Source organism: Pan paniscus, chromosome 15 (assembly GCF_029289425.2).
Source record: "Pan paniscus chromosome 15, NHGRI_mPanPan1-v2.0_pri, whole genome shotgun sequence".
In the NCBI taxonomy this organism is placed as follows: Eukaryota; Metazoa; Chordata; class Mammalia; order Primates; family Hominidae; genus Pan; species Pan paniscus.
Window position 1 is genome coordinate 57,228,584 of NC_073264.2, and position 22,591 is coordinate 57,251,174.

The 22,591-nt window shown below is 42.4% G+C and overlaps 1 protein-coding gene across 1 annotated transcript in view; it reads left to right on the plus strand.

Annotated features, from left to right (window-relative positions):
- The first annotated feature begins 6,294 nt into the window (after positions 1–6,294).
- PELI2 (pellino E3 ubiquitin protein ligase family member 2) overlaps positions 6,295–22,591 on the plus strand; it is a 183,020-nt gene continuing 166,723 nt past the window's right edge. The window contains exon 1 of the mRNA XM_034937609.3: positions 6,295–6,776. Coding sequence (XP_034793500.2) covers positions 6,700–6,776 — 77 coding nt within the window. The 5' untranslated portion in view covers positions 6,295–6,699. The remainder of the gene's footprint in view (positions 6,777–22,591) is intronic.

Here is a 22,591-nt window from a genome sequence, read left to right on the forward strand (position 1 = left end):
TCTCTCTTTTTTTCCTTTCCTTTTCTTTTTTTTTCTTTGTTTTTTGAGACAGGGTCTCACTTTGTCACCCAGGCTAGAGTGCAGTGGTGTGTGATGAAGTATGATTTGTCCCTGAGATGCAAGGATGGTTCAACATATGAAAATCACTCAATGTGATATTAACAGAAGGATGAAAATCACATGATCATCTTAATAGATACAGAACAAGCATTTGAAAAAATCACATGATCATTTTAATAGATACAGAACAAGCATTTGAAAAAATTCAGCACCCTTTCATAGTAAATACACTCAACAAAATAGGAATAAAAGGAAATTCTCTTAACATATTAAAGGCAGCATATGGAAAGTCCACAGCTAACATAATACTCAATGATGAAAAACTACAAGCTTTTCCTCTAAGGTCATAAACAAGGCAAGGATGCCCACTCTCGCTATTTCTATTTAACATAGTACTGAAACTCTCAGCCAGAACATTTAGGCAAGAAAAAGAAATAAAAGGTCTCTGTTAATAAATTAGCTCTTTTCTCAGGTAACATGATTTTATACATGGCAAACCCTAAAGACTTCAGAAAATAACTGTTACAACTAATAAATGAATTCAGTAAAGTTGCAAGACACAAAAATCAACATACAAAAATCATTTGCATTTCTCTACACTAACAACAAACAATCCAAAAAAGAAAATAGAAAAACAATCCCATTTACAATAGCATCAAAAAGGATAAAATACTTAGGAATGAACCAAGGAAGTAAAAGACTTGTACACTAAAAACCACAAAATATTGCTGAAGGGAATTGAAGATACATAAATAAATGGAAAAATATCCGATGTTCATGGATTGGAAGACTTAATATTGTTAACATGTACATACTAACCAAAGCTACATATTCAATGCAATCCCTATCAAAATCCCAACGGCAATTTTTACAGAAATAGAAAAACTGAATCCAAAATTGATATAGAACCACAAACAAGAAGTTAAAACAATCTTGAGAAAGAAAAAGAAACCTGGAGGCCTCACACTTCCTGATTTCAAAACATATTCAAAGCTACAGTAACCAAAACAATATGGTACTGGCATAAAGATAGACATGTAGATCAATGGAACAAAACAGAGAGCCCAGAAATAAACCCATTCATATATGGTCAACTGATCTTCCACAAGAGTGCCAAAATTACAAAATGGGGAAAGGATAGTCTCTTCAACAAATGGTATTGGGAAAACTGAAGATCCACATAAAAAAGAATAAAATTGGACCCCTATTTTATATCATACACAGAAATAAACTCAATAGATTAAAGACTTGAACATAAAACCTAAAATATAAATCTCTGAGAAGAAAACATAGGGGAAAGTCTTCATGCACTGGTCTTGGCAATGATTCCTTGATATGACACCAAAAGCACAGTCAATAAAAGCAAAAATAGCCAAGTGGGACTGCATAAAACTAAAAAGCTTCTGTACAACAAAGGAAACCAGCAAGAGAGGGAAAAAGCATACCAAACATAGGTATGGAATGGGAGAAAATATTTGCAAGACATATATCTGATAAGAGGTTACTACCCAAAATACATAAGAAACCCCTACAACTCAATAGCAAAACAAACAAAAACACAAATGACCCAATGAAAACATGGGCAAAGAACTTAAATAGACACTTCATTAAAGAAGATATAGAAATTGCCAACAGATATAGCAAAAGATACCCAGTGTCACTAATCATCAGGAAATGCAAATCAAAATCACAATGAAATATCATCTCATATCTATTAGGATGGCCACTATAACAAAACAAAGCAGAAAATAACAAGCGTTGGCAAGCATGTGGAGAAATTTGAATCTTTGTGTATTGTAGATGGGAATGTAAAATGGTGTAGCTGCTATGGATAACAGTATAGGGGTTCCTAAAAAAATTAAAAATAGAGCTAACATATCATCCAGCAATTCTAATTCAATGTATTTATCCAAAACTATTAAAATCGGGAACTCAAAGAGATGTTTGTACTCTCATGTTCATTGCAGCATTATTTACAGGAGCCAATCTAAATGTCTATTAACAGATTAATGGATAAGGAAAATGTATATACTTACAATGAAATATTATTCAGCCATTAAAAGAAGGAAATCCTGTCATATGCTATCATATGGGTAAATCTGGAGGCCATTATGCTATGTAACATAAACTAGTCATGGAAGGACAAAGGACTACATGATTTACTAATACGAAGTATCTCAAAAAATCAAACTCATCAAAGCAGAAAGTAGTATGGTGGTTGCCAGGGGCAAGGGGAAGGAGAAATGGTGAGCTGCTGTTCAATGGGTATAAAGATTCAGTCACGTAAGATGAAAAGGTTCTAGAGATGTGCTGTAGAACAATGTTCTTATAATTAACAAGCTGTACTGTGCACTTAATAATCTGTTAAGGGGGTAGGTCTCATGTTATGTGGGTTTTTTTCCCACAATAGGAAAAAGTCAATGTATCTTACAATAGCAAATCATGAAAATGCAAATAAAAAATTATCACCCATTAAATTAGTAAGGATTTTAAAATGCTGGTGGGAGTTTCCTGAGGCAGCCTCTCACATACTGCTAGTTACAGTATAAACTGGCAGTCACAACCTTCTGAAAAATGGTTTGGAAATATGCATGAAAGGGTCTTAAAAATATTTGTACCCTTTAATATAATAATTTTACCTATAGAAATATGTCTTCATGAAGTAATAACAAATATAAACATGTTTATTATTTATAAGAGCAAAAATTAGAAACCACCTATATATTCCATAGGAGGGGAATGGTTAATAAATGTTGATAATGAAACAACAAAAATATTTTTGAAGTTTTAGTTACAAGAGAAAACTTCTGACAATATAATATTAAATTAAAAAGGCAGGACACACTTTAGAGAGGGTGATTATACATATGTCAAAAAATTAAAAATAAAAAATGAAGGAAATACACAAAAATGATAAATAGGGTTTTTTTCTGGGTAATGAGATTAGAGATGATTTAAGACAATTTTTTAAATCCTTTTTTTCGTATTTCTAAAACTTTTGACAAAGAGCTTATATTATTCTCAGTCAGAAAACTACAAAAAGATAACAGCTTAAAAATGAAATGTAATCTAAAGTTGCATGAAAAAATATACTGTATCTTGCTCGGTTTGTCCAAACATATTTTTGAAAGTGTCTACTTGCTCTTTAGTCTTTCCAAACATAAACATGTAAGGTAGAATGTAGAATGACCAAAAATTAGATGCTTCATTCTAGAAATACTGAAAGGTATTTGACTGACTTTAGGTATGTTTAAAACAAACATACACTTTTTCACTAAATCTTTTGATTTTAACAAAACAGGAAGACATAATTGGGGAAAAGTCAAGATAAAGCCTTACATTATTTATTTGTATAGTAAGCATATGGCCTCTGGTAGCCCAAGAAATAGCACAGACTCCCTCTGGGATGATGTGGGTGGGTCATCCTCTTCAAGAGAGTGGTCTGGGGTGAGGGACATAAATGGAATGGCAAGCAGAGAGAGCAGGGAAGGGTCTGCCCTGGCAATCAAGTCAGCCAAGCCCACCCTGGCTCTTAGTGGGTTGGCAGATGGCACAGCCAGATTGTCCCACCAGCCTGGAGCAACTCACTAAAACAATTACATTCAAGAGGGGATAAATCCATGCTACAATCAGATTCTTAATATTAACTGGGGATGATGGGGTCATGTCCTAATTGGTTTAAGTTGTGAGCAAATAACTCTGATAAGAGATGCACAGAGAAAGTCACACGCTGGCTTCTTTAGGAACACAAGCCATCAACGCTCTGAGAAAATCAGGTTAACACCCCTCACCACTCTGCCATCCCCCCAGCCCTACCATTTGATACCATTTGAGAAGTGTTTTTACCTTTACTCATGTCTGTTTCCTTGAAATCAGAGAAAGCAACTGTGGGGACCTTGGGTACATAGAGTCTAGAAAAACAGACATAGTTTTGATGGGCTCATGCTGTGTTTCAAGAAAATTGAAAGTGTGAATGAGTTGCCAACAGTTAAAAATTGAGAGGTTTGGTGTAATCAGGATTTGAGGCTTTTAGAAAAATTAAATCTAGCAAGAGTGAACTGTCATTGTCACATGGCAACAATCAGCTAGAGATGAGTGACAGATAAGCCCTGTAGACGGCACAGACCCTACCAATGTGCCACAGTCCTCACTCAGCCCATTTGCTCATTTGGATTTCCATGCCTGGTCCCTGTATGTATTCTTGACTGTGATCAATAGAATTGCTCTTACCAGTCAGAAGCTTTCAGGGCTCAGAGTGATTCACAGAGCTGTTCTAGCCTTGAGCTGCCTAGGATAAAAAGCCTCCATTGACACAAAAACTCATTCACAACAACACTTCCTGTAAGTCAGTCTGATAAAGACAGACCTGATTAAGTACTATAAACATTCTCAAAGACATGTTGGGAGAGTAGAGAGACATGTCCCTCTGGAAGTCAGGGGTGCCACAGGCAGATAGCTAGACGGGGGGGCCTTGGAAGATTGGGATATCCTATGGGAAACTCTCAGCCTAGTGCTGGGAACTTAGTAGGAGGTTAATACATATTTCTTTCTATCTTCCTAAGAGCAGATGCGAAGCACAGCAAGGAGGAAATGCAGCCAGAACAGTATAATGCAATGCAACGCACACAGGCACAGCAGGCCAAGAGAGAAGGAAGGAGGTAATGGTAGCCTAGAGAGCAGGAGCAGCAACAGAGGAGGCCTAGAGAAGCTAGGGTGACAGAGGCAGGCATCATCGTAATCGTGACGGCGCAACTGCAGAATGATTCTGACAGATCTTTGATAGTCATACAATCTATGTGGTAAGTAGATGCACAGAGTACATGAAGACAACATTAATCCAGCAGAAATTTGAAAGAAATTTACATCAACACTGGGGAGGAGACATGATTTATCCCTTTAGTGAAGGAGTGCTGGTTAAAACTGTAACAGATTTTTTATTACATATAAAAAATATAGAGAATACGTAATATATGCAGAATAACTAATATTCATTTGAAATACAGAATTTCTATAGTTAGCTGAAATAAGTTAACTGTTTAATAAAGTTTATTTTTGGCTTACCAGTGGTGTGGCTTTAGTTACTTTGGAATAATTTATTTCTAAAACCTCAATTAAAAAAATCAGTTCCTAACTGAAGTAAAATTATCAGAAACATCATGTCACTACCGTAATAACCTGTCAGAGAATGTTACACAAGGGGTGCAGCACAGCGGAATGGAAGGTTACAGATGCAATTATTATTTTTTCTAGCCCTTTGCTTCCGGTCATAGCCAACCAGTCACTATACACAGGGTAGCTTCTGCAGTATTTATTTCTTTAAATATTTAACAGTGTTGAGAGGCAATGACTCGCAATAATATGTAGAGTTTCTAGCACATTATGAGTGCTTAATAAATGTTAGAACAATAAAATCCTGTATGATGAAAAATAGCAGTCAGTAAAACTATCACAGTCTACGATATTTTAAAGCCATAGCAATAACTAGTTTAAAAAGAATAGAAAGCAAACAGTGCATTGATTAAATCATGGTCATAAAGGAACATTTACGTTCACTAAAAAGTCCACCCAGGTAATTTCCCCTTATATGTATTAGGGGATGGAAAGAAGGCACAGGAAAAGTGGATAAAGTATGGATTAAAAAACAACTCTTCCCCCATCCCCCCGCCACCCCCCAAAAGCCAGGTGGAGCTCTATTGACCACAAGCCGGGGTAGCTACATCCAGTGCAACGGTGGGGTGCTCCAAGCGCCTTCGAAACGTCCTCTACGCCAGCACTAACTGGCAAAACCTTCTAATTTTCTAGACGCCTTTCTGCTTGGTTTTGGAAGGGGAGGCACCCAAGTGGGTGTGTGCGACACCTCTAGATGTAAGCCGGGACACAGTGACATCGAGAGAGCGCTATTCTACTCGGAGAGGAAGTTAATCCCATCGAACTCCAGCCAGGAAAACGTGGGCTTGGGAACCGCGGCCGCTCGTTTCCAGGATCTCCCGCGGGCCTTCGCGGCTGAAGAACCAGGCGGCGAGGGCTGAGGACCCCGCGCTCTAAGTTTGGGGAAGGAAGTGAGGAAAAAAAATAGAGCTGCTCCTTTAAGAACTTCCTTTCCCTTTTACTCTATGTTTACATAACACAGGGGCCGAGCCTCCGCCGGGCCGAGGGGGGCGGGGAGTGGGCGCGGGCGGCCCCACGCGCCGGGGGAGGGGGCGCCCCGCGGGCCGGGGGCGGGCGCCTGGCTCTGCATGGGGCGGGGCGGCTCCCACCTGCCCGCGCGCTGGCCCCCGCCTCCCCCGCGCGGCCCCCGCCTCTCGTGCGCCCGCTCCCTCCTCCTTCCCTCCCTCCCGCGGGGCTTCGGCGGCGGCGCTCAGCACAGGCAGGTCCCCCTGCTGCCGGGTCCCATTTGTTGCCGGCTCTGACTCGCGGCGGCCGCGGCGCGCGGAGCTCCGGGGAGTCAGGCGGAGCAGCCGCGCAGCCACGACGGAGCAGCAGCGGGACTGGCCGCCCCGCGCCCCCTTCGCCGCCGTGCCCTTCCCCGGCGCGCTCACCCCGTTCTCGGGATGGGATTGTAGCGGCGGCGCGGACTCGGCGGGGATCGCGGCGGAGGCGGCGGCGTCGGCGGCCGCGTCGGCGGCCGAGCGGGGCTCCATGTTTTCCCCTGGCCAGGAGGAACACTGCGCCCCCAATAAGGAGCCAGTGAAATACGGGGAGCTGGTGGTGCTCGGGTGAGTCCTGGGGTCCCTGGTCCCGGGCAGCGGCGCGGGCGGGGAGCGCCCGCATCCTGGAGCGGGGCTGGCGGGGTGGCTCGGCGCTCTTTGGGGACCGCCGGGGCGCTCGGGGCGGCAGGAGAGGCTCTCAGGGCCCGGACGGCGGCGCGGGGGCGGGATGCCCCCCATCGGCGCGCGCTCGGGGTGCTGCGGCGGGCGCCGGGCTGCGCTGTCCGCGCGGAGGACGCGGCGGAGGAAGTGGCGGCCAGAACTCGGGCGACCCAGCGGGGGCAGCGCCGGGCACCGGGTCCGCGGCCGTATCGTGGGGGCGGGGGCAGGGGCTCCACTTCCCGCGCGCCGCGTCCGGGCCGGGGAGGGCGGGCAGGGACTCCATGTGAGGCGCCGCCGTCGCGGGCGCTTCGCGGGGTCGCTTCCCGAAGCTGAGAGGCCGGCCGGCGCGGAGCCCCGTCTTCCCACCTCCCGCGCGCACCGTGGTACCCGCGCCCCCGAACTCCGAGCGCGGCGCCGTGAGCTCGGGCCGCCGCGGGCTGTGGGATCCCCGGCTGCGCTTTGCAAATTGTTCCGATGACCGCCGCGGGCCGCCGCAGCCCGAGAGCAGTGAACTGTGTGTGACCCGGGCCGGCCGGCCCTCCGCTTCTCCCCGCTTGGAGTGCTCTGGAGGGGAGGGGCAGGATGCGGCTGCTCGGGGCCTGGCACCGGGGCGCGGGCCGTATCCCCCCGGTCCCGGCCTCGCTGATGCCCTCCCGGCTGCGGGGAGCTCGCCAGCCTCGCCCGCCTCGGCTCCCTCTCTGCTGGTGAAAGCCGCATCTTGAAGATAGTAATTATGTACAATCGTTAAACGGCAGCAATTAGAGACTTCATCTACTTCCTGAGTTTCCTTGTGACATTTCTATTGTTTACCCTTAATAAGCCAGGAGAGAGGCTTTGCGGGCTTAAAACTGGATATAGTGGGCAGTGAAAGGGGAGGGGGAAGGGGGAAGTGCAGGAAACTGGGGGGAAGGAACAACTTGGGTTTAGTGTTGAAGAAAGGATTATTTTTTCCTTTGGATGTGTCGCTCCTGGGAACCCGCGCTTTTGTCCTTCTGCGTTGAAAGACCTGTATTCAGAACATCCTCGGCGCTGATAGGTAGGCTTAGCACACATATGAGGAGTCATGGCTGTGGGAAGACTCAGGGAACTTTGCAAAACGTGTTTTGATAAGTGAGTGCCTTGAAGTAAGTGCTGACTTAAAAATAATTTTAAAGAGAGGAGTTTTTGAGGGAAGCTTCCAGACACCGCACAACTCAAAGCTTCCCAGTCTTCCTGACTTTGTTGCTAGTGCATTAAGTGGGGGTGGTATTGGAAATCTCATTACCTGTTTTGAAGCTGTTTGCAGATAAGTGTTTTTCTCACCTACATCTTAATTGCACTTCAAAGACAAATATCAGGGTTCACAGGAAGGCGGGAGGAATGACAGGAGAAAAGCCGCAGTTTAGTCTGTCTTATGTAACTTCAGCCCAACCTAATTTTGTGGAGTTTGGTTTTGTTTGTGTGGCTGGCTTCAAAGTGTGTTTAACACTGTGAACTTGACGCGGAAGATTAACGTATGCCAGGACTTTATTTCATTATTTCCTTTTGAGGAAATCATTGTTGAGATGTTTCAGAAAAGCAGCGAGTGGGCCTGGAGAGGTTTTGTGTTTGTAGCTGGAAGTGCAGGGCATTCCGAAGCCACGGAAAGGATTGAAACCCTGGATTGTCCTAGTATCATAGTCTCACTCCACAGGAGCCTGTGGATATAACGTTGCAGTTGCATATGGTCTGCCCTTTGCTAATGCTTTTCCAGGAGACCAAAGTATGACATAGTTGGCACTTAGGGGGCGAGACACTCAGCCGTCGTTTGTGTACCTACTCTGTGCCTGTGCTGTTTAGGCATTGCTGATGCAGTGAGAACAGGGAACTTTCCTTTTAGAGTGGAGTGACAGGCATAAACAGAAAGAGACATGCAAACAGAGGAGTAATAAGTGACAATTTCAGGTGCAGCCAAGTTCTGAAGAGGAGTTGATAAACTTGGAGAGTGACTGCTTAGGTGGGTATTGGTTTCTTCGGCTGGAAGGTGAGGGAAGTTCTCTCTGAGGAGGTGAAATGTGAGTAGAGGATGCTAGTCTGGTTTTTTGAATACTTGAATTGTGGTATTTTTTTTTCGAGAGTAGGTTTCTGACTGTTTACAATGTTGAACACATTGAAGAGTTCAGGTGAAAGAGTGACTAGGTAGGAAGATTTTTAGAGAGAACCTTATTCATATTCCACCCTTAGGATTTGAGACAGTGTACTTCATCTTAAAACAACAATAACATCCACGTAGAATTAATATCATCTTTATGATATTATCTTTATGTCCTCTGGGGTATAAATATTGGAAAACAGAAAATTTCAAGTAGATTTTCTGAATAATGAGATGATTCCTGAGATCTAAAAATGCCTAATATTTGGTATTGATAGAAGCTTTGCTTGTCAAATTCAGTGCTTTTTTTTTTTAATGGTTATGTGACTGTCCTTTTTGCTCACTTTCGAATGTCATAGTGAAACATTACTAGGAAATCCTGGAGAGCAGAATGAAGAGCTGATAGATGTCTATATCCATATATAAATACTTCTATATCTTTTTGTGTGTTACACAGTATTATTAAGAGATTCCACATAGCTAGGATTTTAGTGAGCTCATCACTTTCTGGGCAGATTAGTGGAATTTAATTATTTCATGATTCCAGCCAGTTAATGTATCATAGCCACAACTCTTCGTTGTGTCCACTACTTAACTGAAGGTAGAGAAAAATGACTGGTCTAACCAGCAGGTCTTTTTGCTATAATTTTAAACTTACGTTTTAAGGTTAGGGAAGTGGCTCAGGATTTGAGAGACAGTTTGGTATAGTGAGAAGAACATGCATTTACAGGTGGGTGACCTGAATAAGCCCTGCTCTCTTGCTGACTGGCTCTGTGACTTTGGCTTAGTTCCTCCTCCTCCTCTCTGTTTCTTTATCAATTTGCAAAATATGATTGGATTAGGTAGGCTTCAAGAGCCCTTCCTGGTCTGTGCTTAGTAATTCTGTTCATTGGCGCAAATGTAGAAACAGTTACATATTCTAAGTTCCCTGACAGTTGTTTTAATAGCAGAAAAGACCAATGCTGTGGTTGTTTTTTATGAAGATGTGCGTAAAAACAGAATTTTAAAAAAAGTTGTAATGATATACATCTATTTGACTCATTGGTGTTAGGTTACCCATGAGAGCATTTAAATTGTGTAAAACTTTATGTTCCAAGTTTAAGAAAGACAGTGATGTTTTGAAATTTAGCTAAATAGACTGAAATAACCAGCATAAAGAGGAGATGATCTCATGATAAAAATTTAGGACTGGATAGCATTAGGGGAAATTCCTAATGTAGATGATGGGTTGATGGGTGCAGCAAACCACTATGGCACGTATATACCTATGTAACAAACCTGCACATTCTGCACATGTATTCCAGCCTTAAAGTATAATAAAAAAAAATTAGGACTGGAAGGGGGCCTAATGGTCATGGTATATGTTCAGCCCTTATATTTTATTCTTGAGGACACAGGCTCCCAGAACGAGAGAGGTTCAAGTTCATAGTTGATCTGGGCTGAGCTGGGTGGCTGTACTCCCCTACTCTACCCTTTCCTCACTTTAAGACAGATTCCAGCAGCGCTGTCAGTTCCTCAAAGCATCCTTTCTGGATTCAATTTGAAGCATGTGGCTCTCTTGCTGACTAATGGGCCATGGTGGTTTTTGGAAAAATATTGCTTACTCTCTTAGTTCCTCTCACCTCACAGTTGAATGGATAATGCATTTTGCAAGACTTTTTTTTTTTTTCTTTTGATGCTTCACAAAATGTATTTTTATTGGCTCTCTCAACCAAGGGTTCTTAACCTAGGGTCCACAGATGGAGTTCGGGACGTTCTTGAACTTAGATGGGGGAAAAACATGTCTTGATTTTCATGATATTCAAACTGCAGTTTAGCATTTTCGTTCACTTATGAGTGTAGGCAACAAAAAGACTTGCTGCTAGATTTTGTTATTTAATGCATTATTACAAAAGTGCACATATGTATAGCAATTTAAGACTTTTGATATTTAAGTATAAGTGATCCCAATTGTAATCCTTTGTATTTTATTTTATATGTTTAAAAACATTAGTCTGAGAAGGGCTCAGTACATGTCATCAAACTGCCAAAGGGATTCTTGGCACAAAAAGAGGATAAGAACCTCTACAAATGAAAATTTATAAATATGACTAAATATGACTGAAAAATGAAGTATTTTAGTAGAAATTGATAAGCTCTGCAAAAGGAGGTAGATACCTGCCTCATTTCCTTTGGATGATTCAGTGTTTTGTTAGGTAAGACAAAGAGGGGTATAGTAGCTTGTAGAGTTTATGGTCTTTTTTTTTTTTTTTAAAAGCAGGTCCCACTTTCTGTATGCTTTTTGTTGTTGCTGTAACCTCAGCACTTTCTTTGCCTTGACTACTCCACCCTTTGGTGGCAATAAGAAACCTTCAAATATACCCTAACACTTTTCCTTTTCTCATCCTCCACTCTAATTTGGGCCCAAAGACATCAAACATTAGTTTCTTTTATAGACTAAAAGGTCTTTGAAATTTAAAAAAATTTGTAAAACAAAATCTTTACTGTCTCTCAGCATGTGGGGTGATCTGAAGAGCTCAGATCTGTTTGTGTGGATGGAGTGTCTAATTCTGTAGGCTATTAAGGGTTATGGTGTTACTGGCTTTGAGTTGCTATATTTTCCTTTACTAACTTTAGCCTTGTTTGGAATATGTGGCTGTCTGTGTTGCTGTGTGGTTTCTGGTCTGGCTTTCTCAGATTTATTTGTTTCTCTCTTTAACACACCAAGACTGAAAGCTTCATTAGGTCTTTTCATTTCTGGTTGTGTTTCATCCTGTGATCAATATTTGGGGATGCTGTGTATAAATGAAAGTAAAACAGGCTTGATTCAGGTTCAGTAATTTTACCAAACATTTTATCAAAAAGATAAAATACTTATGCACAAAGGACCAAAACAAAACAAAATAGCTGTTGCTATATTTGAGGAAGACCAATATTGTCACATTGGAGCACTGGTTTTATATCTGCTGTGCAGGGCTTGCAGTGTGGCCTTCCTGAAAGTATGTATGTGGGGTTGTAGGTTGGCTTTTGAATGGAGACAACAGCAACTTGGTAGACCTCATTGGTATGGGAGAAAAATAACTGTGAAAAGGAATTTATAATGTCTTTTGATTTAATTAAACGTTTCTCCTGGGGTGTGCAGAAATCTATTTTATAAAAAGAAAAGTAAAGGTTAGAATAATTCAGTTATTAGTTCTTACTGAGCTTATTGTCACCTTCATCTTCTGGAAAATAAAATAATAAGAGCAGAAAGTGCTTCATATTTCTTAGCTTTGTCTAAATCAGCTGTTCTCAACCACTGTCTCAACTACCTCATATGTGATGATCAGTCTTGAGGGTATGTGGCCAGTAATTTATGACAAGTAATAAAGTGTGGATCTTTCAAATGATTCAGATATGTCATGTTAATAATGTCATTTTTCACCCTTTTGCATTCTGATGTGTTTTCTCAAGTGGGAGAGAAAGGGGTGGAGTTACATCAGGCAAGCCAGGAATGTATGCATTCAGCAAATATTTATTGGCTGTCTACTCTTCCAGGCATGAGGAATACAGCTAGGACAAGGCAGACACATCCCTTTTCCTGGTGAACTGCTCTCTTATTTTTGTCCCAGCCTCTTTGTGAATAACCGTTACTGATACATGGTTCATTTATTTATTCCCCAAATATTTGAGCATCTGCCACTTGTCAGATGCTGTGGATTGCACTAAGGGATGCACAGATGAACAAGACAGTCATGGGCCCTGGTGCTGCAGCACTGACAGCCTAGCTGGGAGACCTGAAGGCTGGGATGGTGGATGTGTTAGCAGGGTCCCCTAGCCATGTGCCAGGATGAGATGGGGATGACCAGGATGGAGATAAGAGGGAAAGAGTGCTTTCCGAAGAAGGTTTGGAGTATTCTGCAACCTAGAGATGAACACGTGCAGCTACTTTGAGGAACAGAGAAACACTCTTTATGGCTAGGAAAGAATGATTGAATGAAACATTGTGAGGGATGATGATGGGGGGAGATCATGAAGGGATTATAAGGTATTGGAAGGGATTTGGACTTTACCCTAAGGGCACAGGAGACTGTCTCAGGGTTTTGCTAGTATGAGATGGGAGTGAAGAAAGCCCTCTGCTCTTTGCAGAGTGGAGTTGGAAGGCACAGTGGAGTTGGAAGGAGAAACTGAGGCTGCAGCCCAACAAGGCAGAGAGAGAATGGAGTGTGAGCTAGAGGGCAGCTGTCTTGCTTCTAGTTCCTGGTTCGGGTACCTCCTGAGACCTAGTTTCGTGTGATTGACCATTCATTCAGTGACTCAAGATACTGACTGAGGACCAGCACTGCTCCCAGCCCTGGGCTACACCAGCAAACAAGACAGACAGCTGCCCTTCCTGCCTGCTTGGAGCTTACCTTTTATTGAGAGAGGTGAGCAAGCAAAGGAGTAGATAAAAAATGGAACTTCAGAGACTGCTGGGAGGAAACTAAAGCAGGATAAGGAGGAAGAGAGTTATTGGGTGGGCAGGGGTGGATGAATTGGCAGGGTGAAATGCTAAGGATAAGGTAGTGGGGGATCCTTTCGGACAAAATAATCAGGAAAAGCTTTTCTGAGAAAATAATCCTGTGTCCTTTGAGAGTCCCCACTTCTTTCGGTTTTTACTTACTTTTTTTTTCTGTTTAAGCCACCTTGAGTGGGTTCTGCTCTTACAATCAGAAGATTCCAAGTATCCCGTTAAGAGGCAACGTATATAAGCAATTTACTGAAGGGAAAAATAGAAGTGTAAACAAATATAAGGGCAGATAGTTAAGCATCCCTGGACAAAAACGTGGTTCTGCCCTCTGTGCTGCTTGCCATGTGCCCAGAGTGACCATTGCATTCCACCAGAGCGTATTGCCCCTTGAGGGTAGGAACCTTGACTTCCACCCCCCTTGGAATGCTGGGCTTCCCTTTCTGGTGCATGTTAGGTACTCACTGAGCCTCTTGGAGAAATGGATTTCTGTGGCACACCCTAGTTTGCCACCCCACATGGAGATGTGGCCAGGGCTTAGTGAATGTTTCTGGACTTGGAAGGAACACTCTGCTTCTGTAGCACAACTGCAGTTTTGTAAACAATCCTACCAACCTTTAGGGCCCAAGTCAAAGTTTCCCTGAGAAACTAAACATGTGCTTTACTGACATCAGATATTCCAGTTTCAACTTTTGTTTGTTTTTCTTTTTGTCAGTCACCTAGCAGTCATGTTGTCACCTGCAGAAAGTCCTGCCTTGAAGGGAAGCAGGCCATCTGTTCTGATTCCACCAGCTGCTCGGAGCTGCATTGCAGTGCGCCACAGTGGCGTTGAAAGGCTGTGGTCATTAATGCCTATTAATGATGGCTGGAAATACTGTGGCATACAAGCCTCTTGGATGACAGACCTAATAAATATGCATCAGGGGGCATTTTCAGCAGCAGGTTTAAGGCTATTGCGAGTCATTCTCGATTGAGGTTTTCTTTCTAGCCATCCGCATAATGCTTCTCACTCTCAAACACTTCACTCTGCTTATCCCTGCTTTTCTGCTCATGCAGAATCTGTTTTTAGGATAAGAAATCATTATTTCAAGCTTTGTACTTCCATTCTTATTAGTACTGGTTTAACAGAATTTAACCAGAGCGAGCAGTTGTGTGTTTGGCTTCTAGGCTATTGGTATAAAACGGCTGATCGTGATTACCAAGTGACTCGGAGGACCTCGGTGGCCCCCCTCCTTTCCCATCTTGTGCTTCCTGCTCCATGATTATAGAACACTAATTATAATCAGAACTGGTGATGGGTGAGCAATTAGGCTTTTCTGGACTGATGATTGATTGATTGATTGATTGATTGCATTGGGGAAAGGCCCTTCCTGCGGAAGGATTGTAGACACAAAGGAGTGTGCTTTCACACCAGATCCCAGAAAATTATGCTGACCAGATCCTTGATGTAGTACATAAGATTACATTATGGTTTGGGTACTTTCATCACATGCTGTGGATAGAATTCAAAATGCAACCTGACAAGACTGATAGGAAATAAATTCATTAAGTTTTTATTGAGTTGTTTTTTGTCTCCTCGGGTTGTTGATCATTCTAATGAGCACAATTTCAGCCTTTTTGATGAGTTATTCCAAACATTAAGTACTGTACGGTTTGAAAATCTTAGCTAACAAAAGCATTTTTGGAGTGGCTTTATAATTTATAAGTCATCTGCAAGTCTTTTTGCATTTGTTAATCTCCAATATTATCTGAAATTTGTTGAGAGCATGGCAGTTGAAGAATAGCCTAGCTTACTGAGAACCATGCTTCTGGCAGACTGGAACATAAGCAGCTTTCACCCAGGAGAGCTAATGCATGACACAGATTTTCAAGCTTTTAAAGGTCACCTGACATGAAATAACAGAACTAACAGAGATTCGAGTAGGTGGGGTAATCTATACAAGCATCCTGCAGGTGCAGGATGGCGGAAGGACCAGAAGAATGTTTTAACACTGCATTCGGGTGGTTAAAGGACAGGATGAAGAGCTCATTTATATTGGTTGTACCTGTCTGTGACTGTGGGCAGTAAGAAGGTAGTACAGTTCCTGAAATACTTTATGTCTCCTCCACACCATGGAGAACAGTTCTGTGTTGGTGAGAAGCAAGCCAAGGCAGAAGATGGCTCTTGTGTGGTGCAGTTTACAAAAGAGAGACAAAATTTGATAGCAGCCACTGCTGCCAGCCACCTGCACAGCACTCAGGGTCGGGAGAGCTACAGGCCTAGCATCCACCGGTTACTGCCTCCAGATTGAATACTTCGCCATAGAAAGAAAATGAAAACATTCCTCTAGTAGCTAAAGTGAACGTAACTTCTGAAATTTCCCCAAATTCTGTTTGGGGAATTTTCGCATTTTTCATTTCTAATGAGAGGGACTAAAAGATGTGAAATCAAAACTTTTGCATTCAAAATTGGTCAACTGAGTGTAAAAGAAATTTAAATAATTGAACTTCCAGATGATGTTAAGTCTGCTGCTTTTATAATTTTGTTGTTTTTAAAGCTTAAAATTACACTAAGAATTTTGAGATGCATGTGTGTATGTATATATTTTATTGCATGTGTGTTCTGCATGGGTATATTAAAACGGGATTCATTGATCCTGCACATGGACCTCTGAACTTTAAGATGAAGAAAAAAAAATGGGATTGCCTGTACATACTAGGAATTAAGCACTATCTAAACATACACACTAAACACTGATCATTCAGTTTGTGTTAGGTGATGCTGTTGTTGCTGTTTTACGAGGCTGATTTCACTTTAGAGGACTAGGGGTGGTGGAGCCTACATAAGGAAATGCCCCCCAGGGGTACACAGTCTAAGGGCAAGACAGATGACTTGGCAACAAATCATTAATTAGGGTGTAGCGGGATGGTGGGCGAGAGCTCTGGGCATACTATATGCCAGGTTCCGTTAGGTGGTTTACATTATCCTTTCCAGGAGTTCAAATTTATTATCTGGGCAATGAGGCTCCAGCTTAGTGACTTGTCCAAGCTCACTCCCCTAGTTAGTGGGAATCTGATTAGAAGGTAGGTCCTTGTGGCTCTCGTGCTTGATTATTTCCACCAGGGTGAAGGTGAGAGGCATGTGTATTGCTGGGAGATTGGGAAAGATTTCCTGGGGCAGTTGGCCTTTAGCAGAGCCTTGAGAGATGACCTGGGTTTTTTATAGAGCAGTGGTAGTAAAAGCATGGCGATTTTGGAACCTTGAGGGGTATGGCTGGAGGCTGAAGTACTTGGGGAGGGAGGTGAAGTTGGAAAGTCAGGTTGGGGTATTGTTGGGGTATTGAAATACTTGGGCTAGGGTTATAGTAGGTAATCTCAGAGTGGTCCCTGCCTTCATGGAGCTTACAGTCCATCAAGAAGGAAGCCCTTTAAGCAAACCTGGCAAGGTGCCGCCAAGGAGAAGTACAGGGTTTCGTGTACAGTAGGGGACAAAATTTGTTTTTGGGGGAGGGCAGGTTTTTGTGGGGAGGGAGGGAATTCTATGTCAGCAGAGGTAGAAAGGGTGAGTTAGCTAAGGGTTAGCAAGGGGAAAGCAGAGTACCGGAAGGCACATCGAGAGGTTGAGGGGCTGAGAGGCTGAGGGATATCCAGTGCCTTTGGAATTGAAGGGGCGAGAGGGCCTTTGTGATGAGAGAGACTTGAAAGGAAGGACCTGGGCCCAGTAAAGGCTATGGCCTCTGGGAGGGGGAAGCCCTGCTAATAACATTTCAAGGCATTATTGCAGACTCTAGGTAGCAGGCAGTGTCAGCCTTCTGAGTAGGTTAGTGAACTAATCCTTAGGACCCAGTCTTGCTTGAAATCTCCAAATAGGCTCGTTTTCCCTTTTGTAATTCATTTCCCTCCTACCTTTGTCTCTCTTCCCCTGCCAAAGAACAGTTGCTCACAATGGGCGTAGCCCCCTTCTGTGCGATGGCAACGGTGAGGTGAGATAACGTGATCCATTTAATCATTTGGGCACTCAGTGGTTTGATTTTGAAACTTGTGCTGGAACCAGTGAATGTTTTGGGGTTAAACTCCACTGGCAGAGCAGTTAGTGATCCAAGAACTCTTTCCTGTTACCCATTCAGACAACTGTGCCTCTGGAGCCTTGCTTTCCCTGGAGGCCCAAGGGATGGGGTCCTGAGTGCTTTGTCCACCAAGAAACGAGGAGAAGGACCCATAGCCCTGTGCTCTTTCCTGCATGGGAGGATGCACAGTGTGCCCACCAGCTAGGGGATCGCCCTCAGGAGGCAGAATGGGCTGCTTTTCCTCCAGGCTGTTGTTTCAAGCAGGGGTGGACTTGTCCCTCTGCCTTGGGGTCTTGGCTGTCTCTTGCTGAGCTATGGCAGCAATAGTGTGGAGCAGGTGGGGACTGGCATTTAGCCCCCAGACCAGCCCCTCTGAGGGTGTAATTGATCCCATTGCTGGAGAAAAGAGCAGAGCAGATTTCTGGCCTTGCAGTGTTTGCTGCAGGTGGTGGTCTTGGATCACTGAGGGGATGCCCTGCTTGGCCTGGTTGTGTTCCCATCTCGACTTCTGCCATTTCTTCAGGGTGCTCCTTTTGAATTGAAGTGGAGGTCCCTGGCCAGAACCTGCAGTTAAAATGATCCTTAAAGAGGAAGCATCGAGATCTGAGTTTTTTTTTCTTTTCCTGAGGAGATGAGGAAATTCTGGCTAGACTCTTGCTGCTTAGTGGGTTGGTTCTTCCTGCTCCTTGGGGGAGGTCCCCAGAGGGCTGGCTCCTGAGCCCTGATGGTATCTGTCCTTTATTGAGTGCTGATTCTTAGCTGGGTTCTTTGTAAAGTGCTATTTGTGTGTGGCCTCTTTAAATGTTTAGCAAGGGAGGTAGGTACCATCACTCATCATTTTATGCATGAAACTGAGTCGTGATGCTTGAGAAGCTTGTGCAGGGCCACATGTGACAGAGTGCTGATTCGAACCTAGGTCTTTCTGACTCCAAGTTGTTCAATCCTGCCTTTACTGTTTGTGTTCCAAAGCAGTTTTGTATGTTTTTATTTTGTTTTTTTTTTTAACCAAACCCTTGCCATACTGGGTATTCTCATTAAACATAGTGGTGTAAAACTTCACTCATTCAAAGAAGTTACCAGTAAGGTGAAATGTTTTTTCCTTGGATTTACAACTTATATTAACTTTTTTGGGAAGTTGCCCACATACGTGCTTTGCCCACATAAGTATTGTGCTCCTAGTATGTTTTCAGAAAATTAAATGTCTGTTTTTGAGGAAATAAAAATGAATCCTTATATCTGCCCTATTTACCTGAATATATTTTATATAATTATATATCATATTGAATTGATGCATCAATATGATTTGGATGTTGGATAAAGGCAGGAAAAGCTGCCTTTGTCATCCAAAGTAATAAGTTCATTTCTCTAGTTTTCAAGATGATCCATTTTGTTCCTCCTTCCAGAAAAGCTGTCTAACCTTATTAGCTGTGGCATGTACCCTTGAAATCTTTCTTCTTGCTTTTGTTGCTGTCGTTGGTAATTTAGGCTAGCATTTGTATTTCGTTTATAGTTTGGAAAAGGGGCTTCAAGTACTTTTCCTCTCTAATAAAGGTCTATCTTTGCCTGGGACTAACGTCACTGTTATGTTGATTTTTCCTTTCTTGTCTTTTAATCTTCCTGTTAGTATTGATTAAGGGAAAAGTCCATATAGCTCCTATCTCCTCACTAACAGTACTTGGTATAACTTGTTCCAGCAGTGGCACTTGGTTTAGCTAATCCAAAAAGCATAGTCCAACAGCAGTCCAGGAAAAGTGCCTTTTATTTGCTTATTGTGTTAGCTTAGACCAGGTGCCAGCTCTAAGGCTTTGATGAAACTCAGTTGATTTAGACCCTTCTGAGAGCTGGCATAGCTTTACACTGTATAGTTTGAACCTTCCTGTGAGAGCAGTTAAGCCTTTTTGGTTACATAGGTGGTGAGGTACATATGACCCAGAGTTTCTGAAAAACATTCTGAGCAAACAGGCATCTTGAGATATCAGTTGGTAAAATACCAAAGGACAAATACAGCATCTTCATAAGCAGTATTAGATGTTATATGGGAAAAACCAGAGACCTGGAAGCACTGCAGGGAAGTAATTCAATCAGCAGGTTCTGCTAATGTAATAAGCGACACAAGGGTGAAACCTGAGTAGTTTACATGTACCAGAAATGCCCTTCAGTTGAATTATTGTGTTATCATGGTTGCCTGCCTGTGCACTACTGTTTTGAATATTAAAAGACAGCACAGCTCACTTTTTCCCCAGATGGAAAAGGCCCAAATCTTCATCACCTTAGTAATTTGTTTCCTCCTCTTCCCACTCCTTACCCCCTTTAGTCAAAGCTCATGCTTTGGGTTTATTACTTAGAAATCTTGTCTGGGATAATAAAGCATACAGACTTGGTGTTGTATAAAAACCACTACACTCCAGCCTGGGCGACACAGTGAAACCCTGTCTCAAAAAAATGAAATAAAACTGCTCTTTAATCGTGCCGAGTTCAGGAGAGAGTTGCTTCTCTCTTTGCAGGTAGTGAGGAGGGCTGAGCGGAGGGGATTTCCACCTCACTGAATTTTCCTTGCTCCTGTGCAATTTACTAATTATAAATATACTAATTATAAATTAGTAAATTGGACTGCAAGTCTCTTGCCCAGTGTGAGAGGCTTATAAAGGGGCCCAGGCTCCTGCCACATGCCATATGCTCCTTTACAGCAGCCCTGGAGGAGGAGATGCCATCCCATTGAACAAATGAGGAAATGCTGATGCCCAGACACTGAGTGACTCGTGTGATTCTGCACAGTCAGTAAAGGATTTTGAAGTTCAGGAATTTGAATCCAGGTCTCAGATTCTAAAGCTCAAGTGTATTCCACTTCTCAAAGCCTGTGTATACATCTTATGTTTGTATCAGGACTTTACTAGACTGGAGGCACTTCCCTGAGGCTGTATCATCGCCCGTAATAACTTTTGATAGAGATCAGGAGGATGTAACTTAATGTTTTACATTAAGGTCCGAAGTTGTGATGATAACAGTGGAAATGCTGGAGACTTCCCTGTGGGACTCCTGTCGTGGGGTGGACAGCTGTGTAGGCGGACAGCCCTGCTGGAGTCACCCCCGCCCTGCTGCTTGATGGCTTGGCCTGCTTGTGTTCCTGTTCTATTCTTCCCTCCCAGACCCCCGGAAAGGGTCAGAGGGTGCCTGCCCCTGTTTTTCCTGTTACCTCCATTCAGATCAAATCCAGACAATAGAGCTCATCTCCCTCAGGAGAAGGGCTTTCTGTAGCCCTTTCAGCTCAGTTTAAGTGACTGTTTCTCTGAACTAATTGGGTCTTTTTATCTACTTGAACACTCACCATGTTGGTTACCATAAATCACACCCTCTTCGATTTTGCTTGTGAAATTAATTCACCCCAGTTTTCCCTAGGTTAAGCCAGTTTTAAGTTATCTCTCATTGATTCCTACAACTTTCAGATGTGAACACTAATCATGAACACAGATCATTTAGCTTTCTTCGCTAAAAAATTTGTAAATGGGATTTTTTTCTTAAGGCAGGCCATTTATATTTAGGTAATATTGTATTAATTTAAAAGGATGTATACTAAATGGTATATTAATGAAAATTTTGGAAGAAAAATTTTTCCAAATTTTGGAAAAATCCTCATTTTTCTTTAATCCATGATGCTAATATTATTTTCGTTTTTTTCACTTTCACTTCTAGTTATTGTCCATATACATATTTTCATACACCTCATTTTAAACATAGTATATGTGCTTCTTTTTAAAGTGTTAGCCAACTGACTTTCATTTTTAGAGAATTTGATTAATGCTAAAAATCATTTAAAATAAGCCAAATATATTTTTTCTTGATCAGAGTGAGGTATATGTTAATAGGTGAATACAAGTCTGCTTTTTTTCGGCAAGTTGAGGGGGCAGCATCAGGAATTGCCATGTGATTTCTAAGGTCTCTGTATGTTTTAACAGGATATATGGGAGAAGGAGAAACAGGGTGCTGTCCTCTGAGAGCTTTAGAAGATCTCTGAAAGACTCAGTATGTATGCACAGGGCATGGCTTCTGAAAATAAGTCTTATTAGGTACTTAGAGGAAAGGACACTACATTTTACACATGTCCTGCCCAGGCAAGCTCGGGATCCAGTTTTCTGCCCTTGGGGCCTTTCCCCCACCCCCTTAACATGTTCATGTAACTTTCTTCTTTTTCTTCATCTTTTGTGCTTTGGCACATGCAACTCCCTCTGCCTGCTACAACCTGCTCAACTGATAGGATTTAGCCCAGGTGTCACTTCCAACATGATGCCCTTCCTGAATCCTCCCCCTTTTCCCTCCAGTCAGGAGCAAGGATCTCTAGTGAGCTTTCTGTGTCTTGTAAATGTCCCCTCCTTCAAGCACCACGACAGGGCAGGGTCTGGGGCTCATTCAGCTGCCATCTGTCCCAGTACCTGGTGTACCTGGCACTACATGGAGGGTCAGAATGGATTGGAAATATGAACATTCTTATAAGGATGTCTTCTTCCTTCTTTTTGCTGTACCCTGCTGTAGTTTTTAAGAATGTATTATTTACTTTAAAATAGGTACTTAGCTTATTTATATTTCTTTATAAAGAATGCTTAGTTTATTTATATTTCTTTATAAAGAATGTGTCTTCCAAGCTAAGGTAGATTGTAAAATTCTTCAGCACATAAATATAGTAAGTACTCATTGACAATTGACTGTCTGGTTATAAAGTGAGATGGTGATAAATTTTAAAGTTTCCTTTTAAACTTTAAGAAAGAGAAGGGGTTACAGTCATGAGTACAGAGATGTGGCCTGAAGCTGACAGTAATCTCAGCTTTTTGCCTTAAATGATCTTTCTTAGTATGTAGTATTAAAGTCTCCCCAGAAAAATCAACAAACTGAAACATATTTTGACAGTGATAAAGCTTTATTTTTACTCAAAATTAGTTGCTCTGGTTTCTTATCTTTTCACTCTGAAGTCACAGATAAATACTCTATTATTTTTTCCTGATAGTTATCCATCTGGCTTTTGTATTTATATGCTTGTATTTATGTTTTCACTCTGAATCTTTTGCTTTTCAACTCCTTTCCTTTGATTCTTAGAGAACTTTGTGCTTAT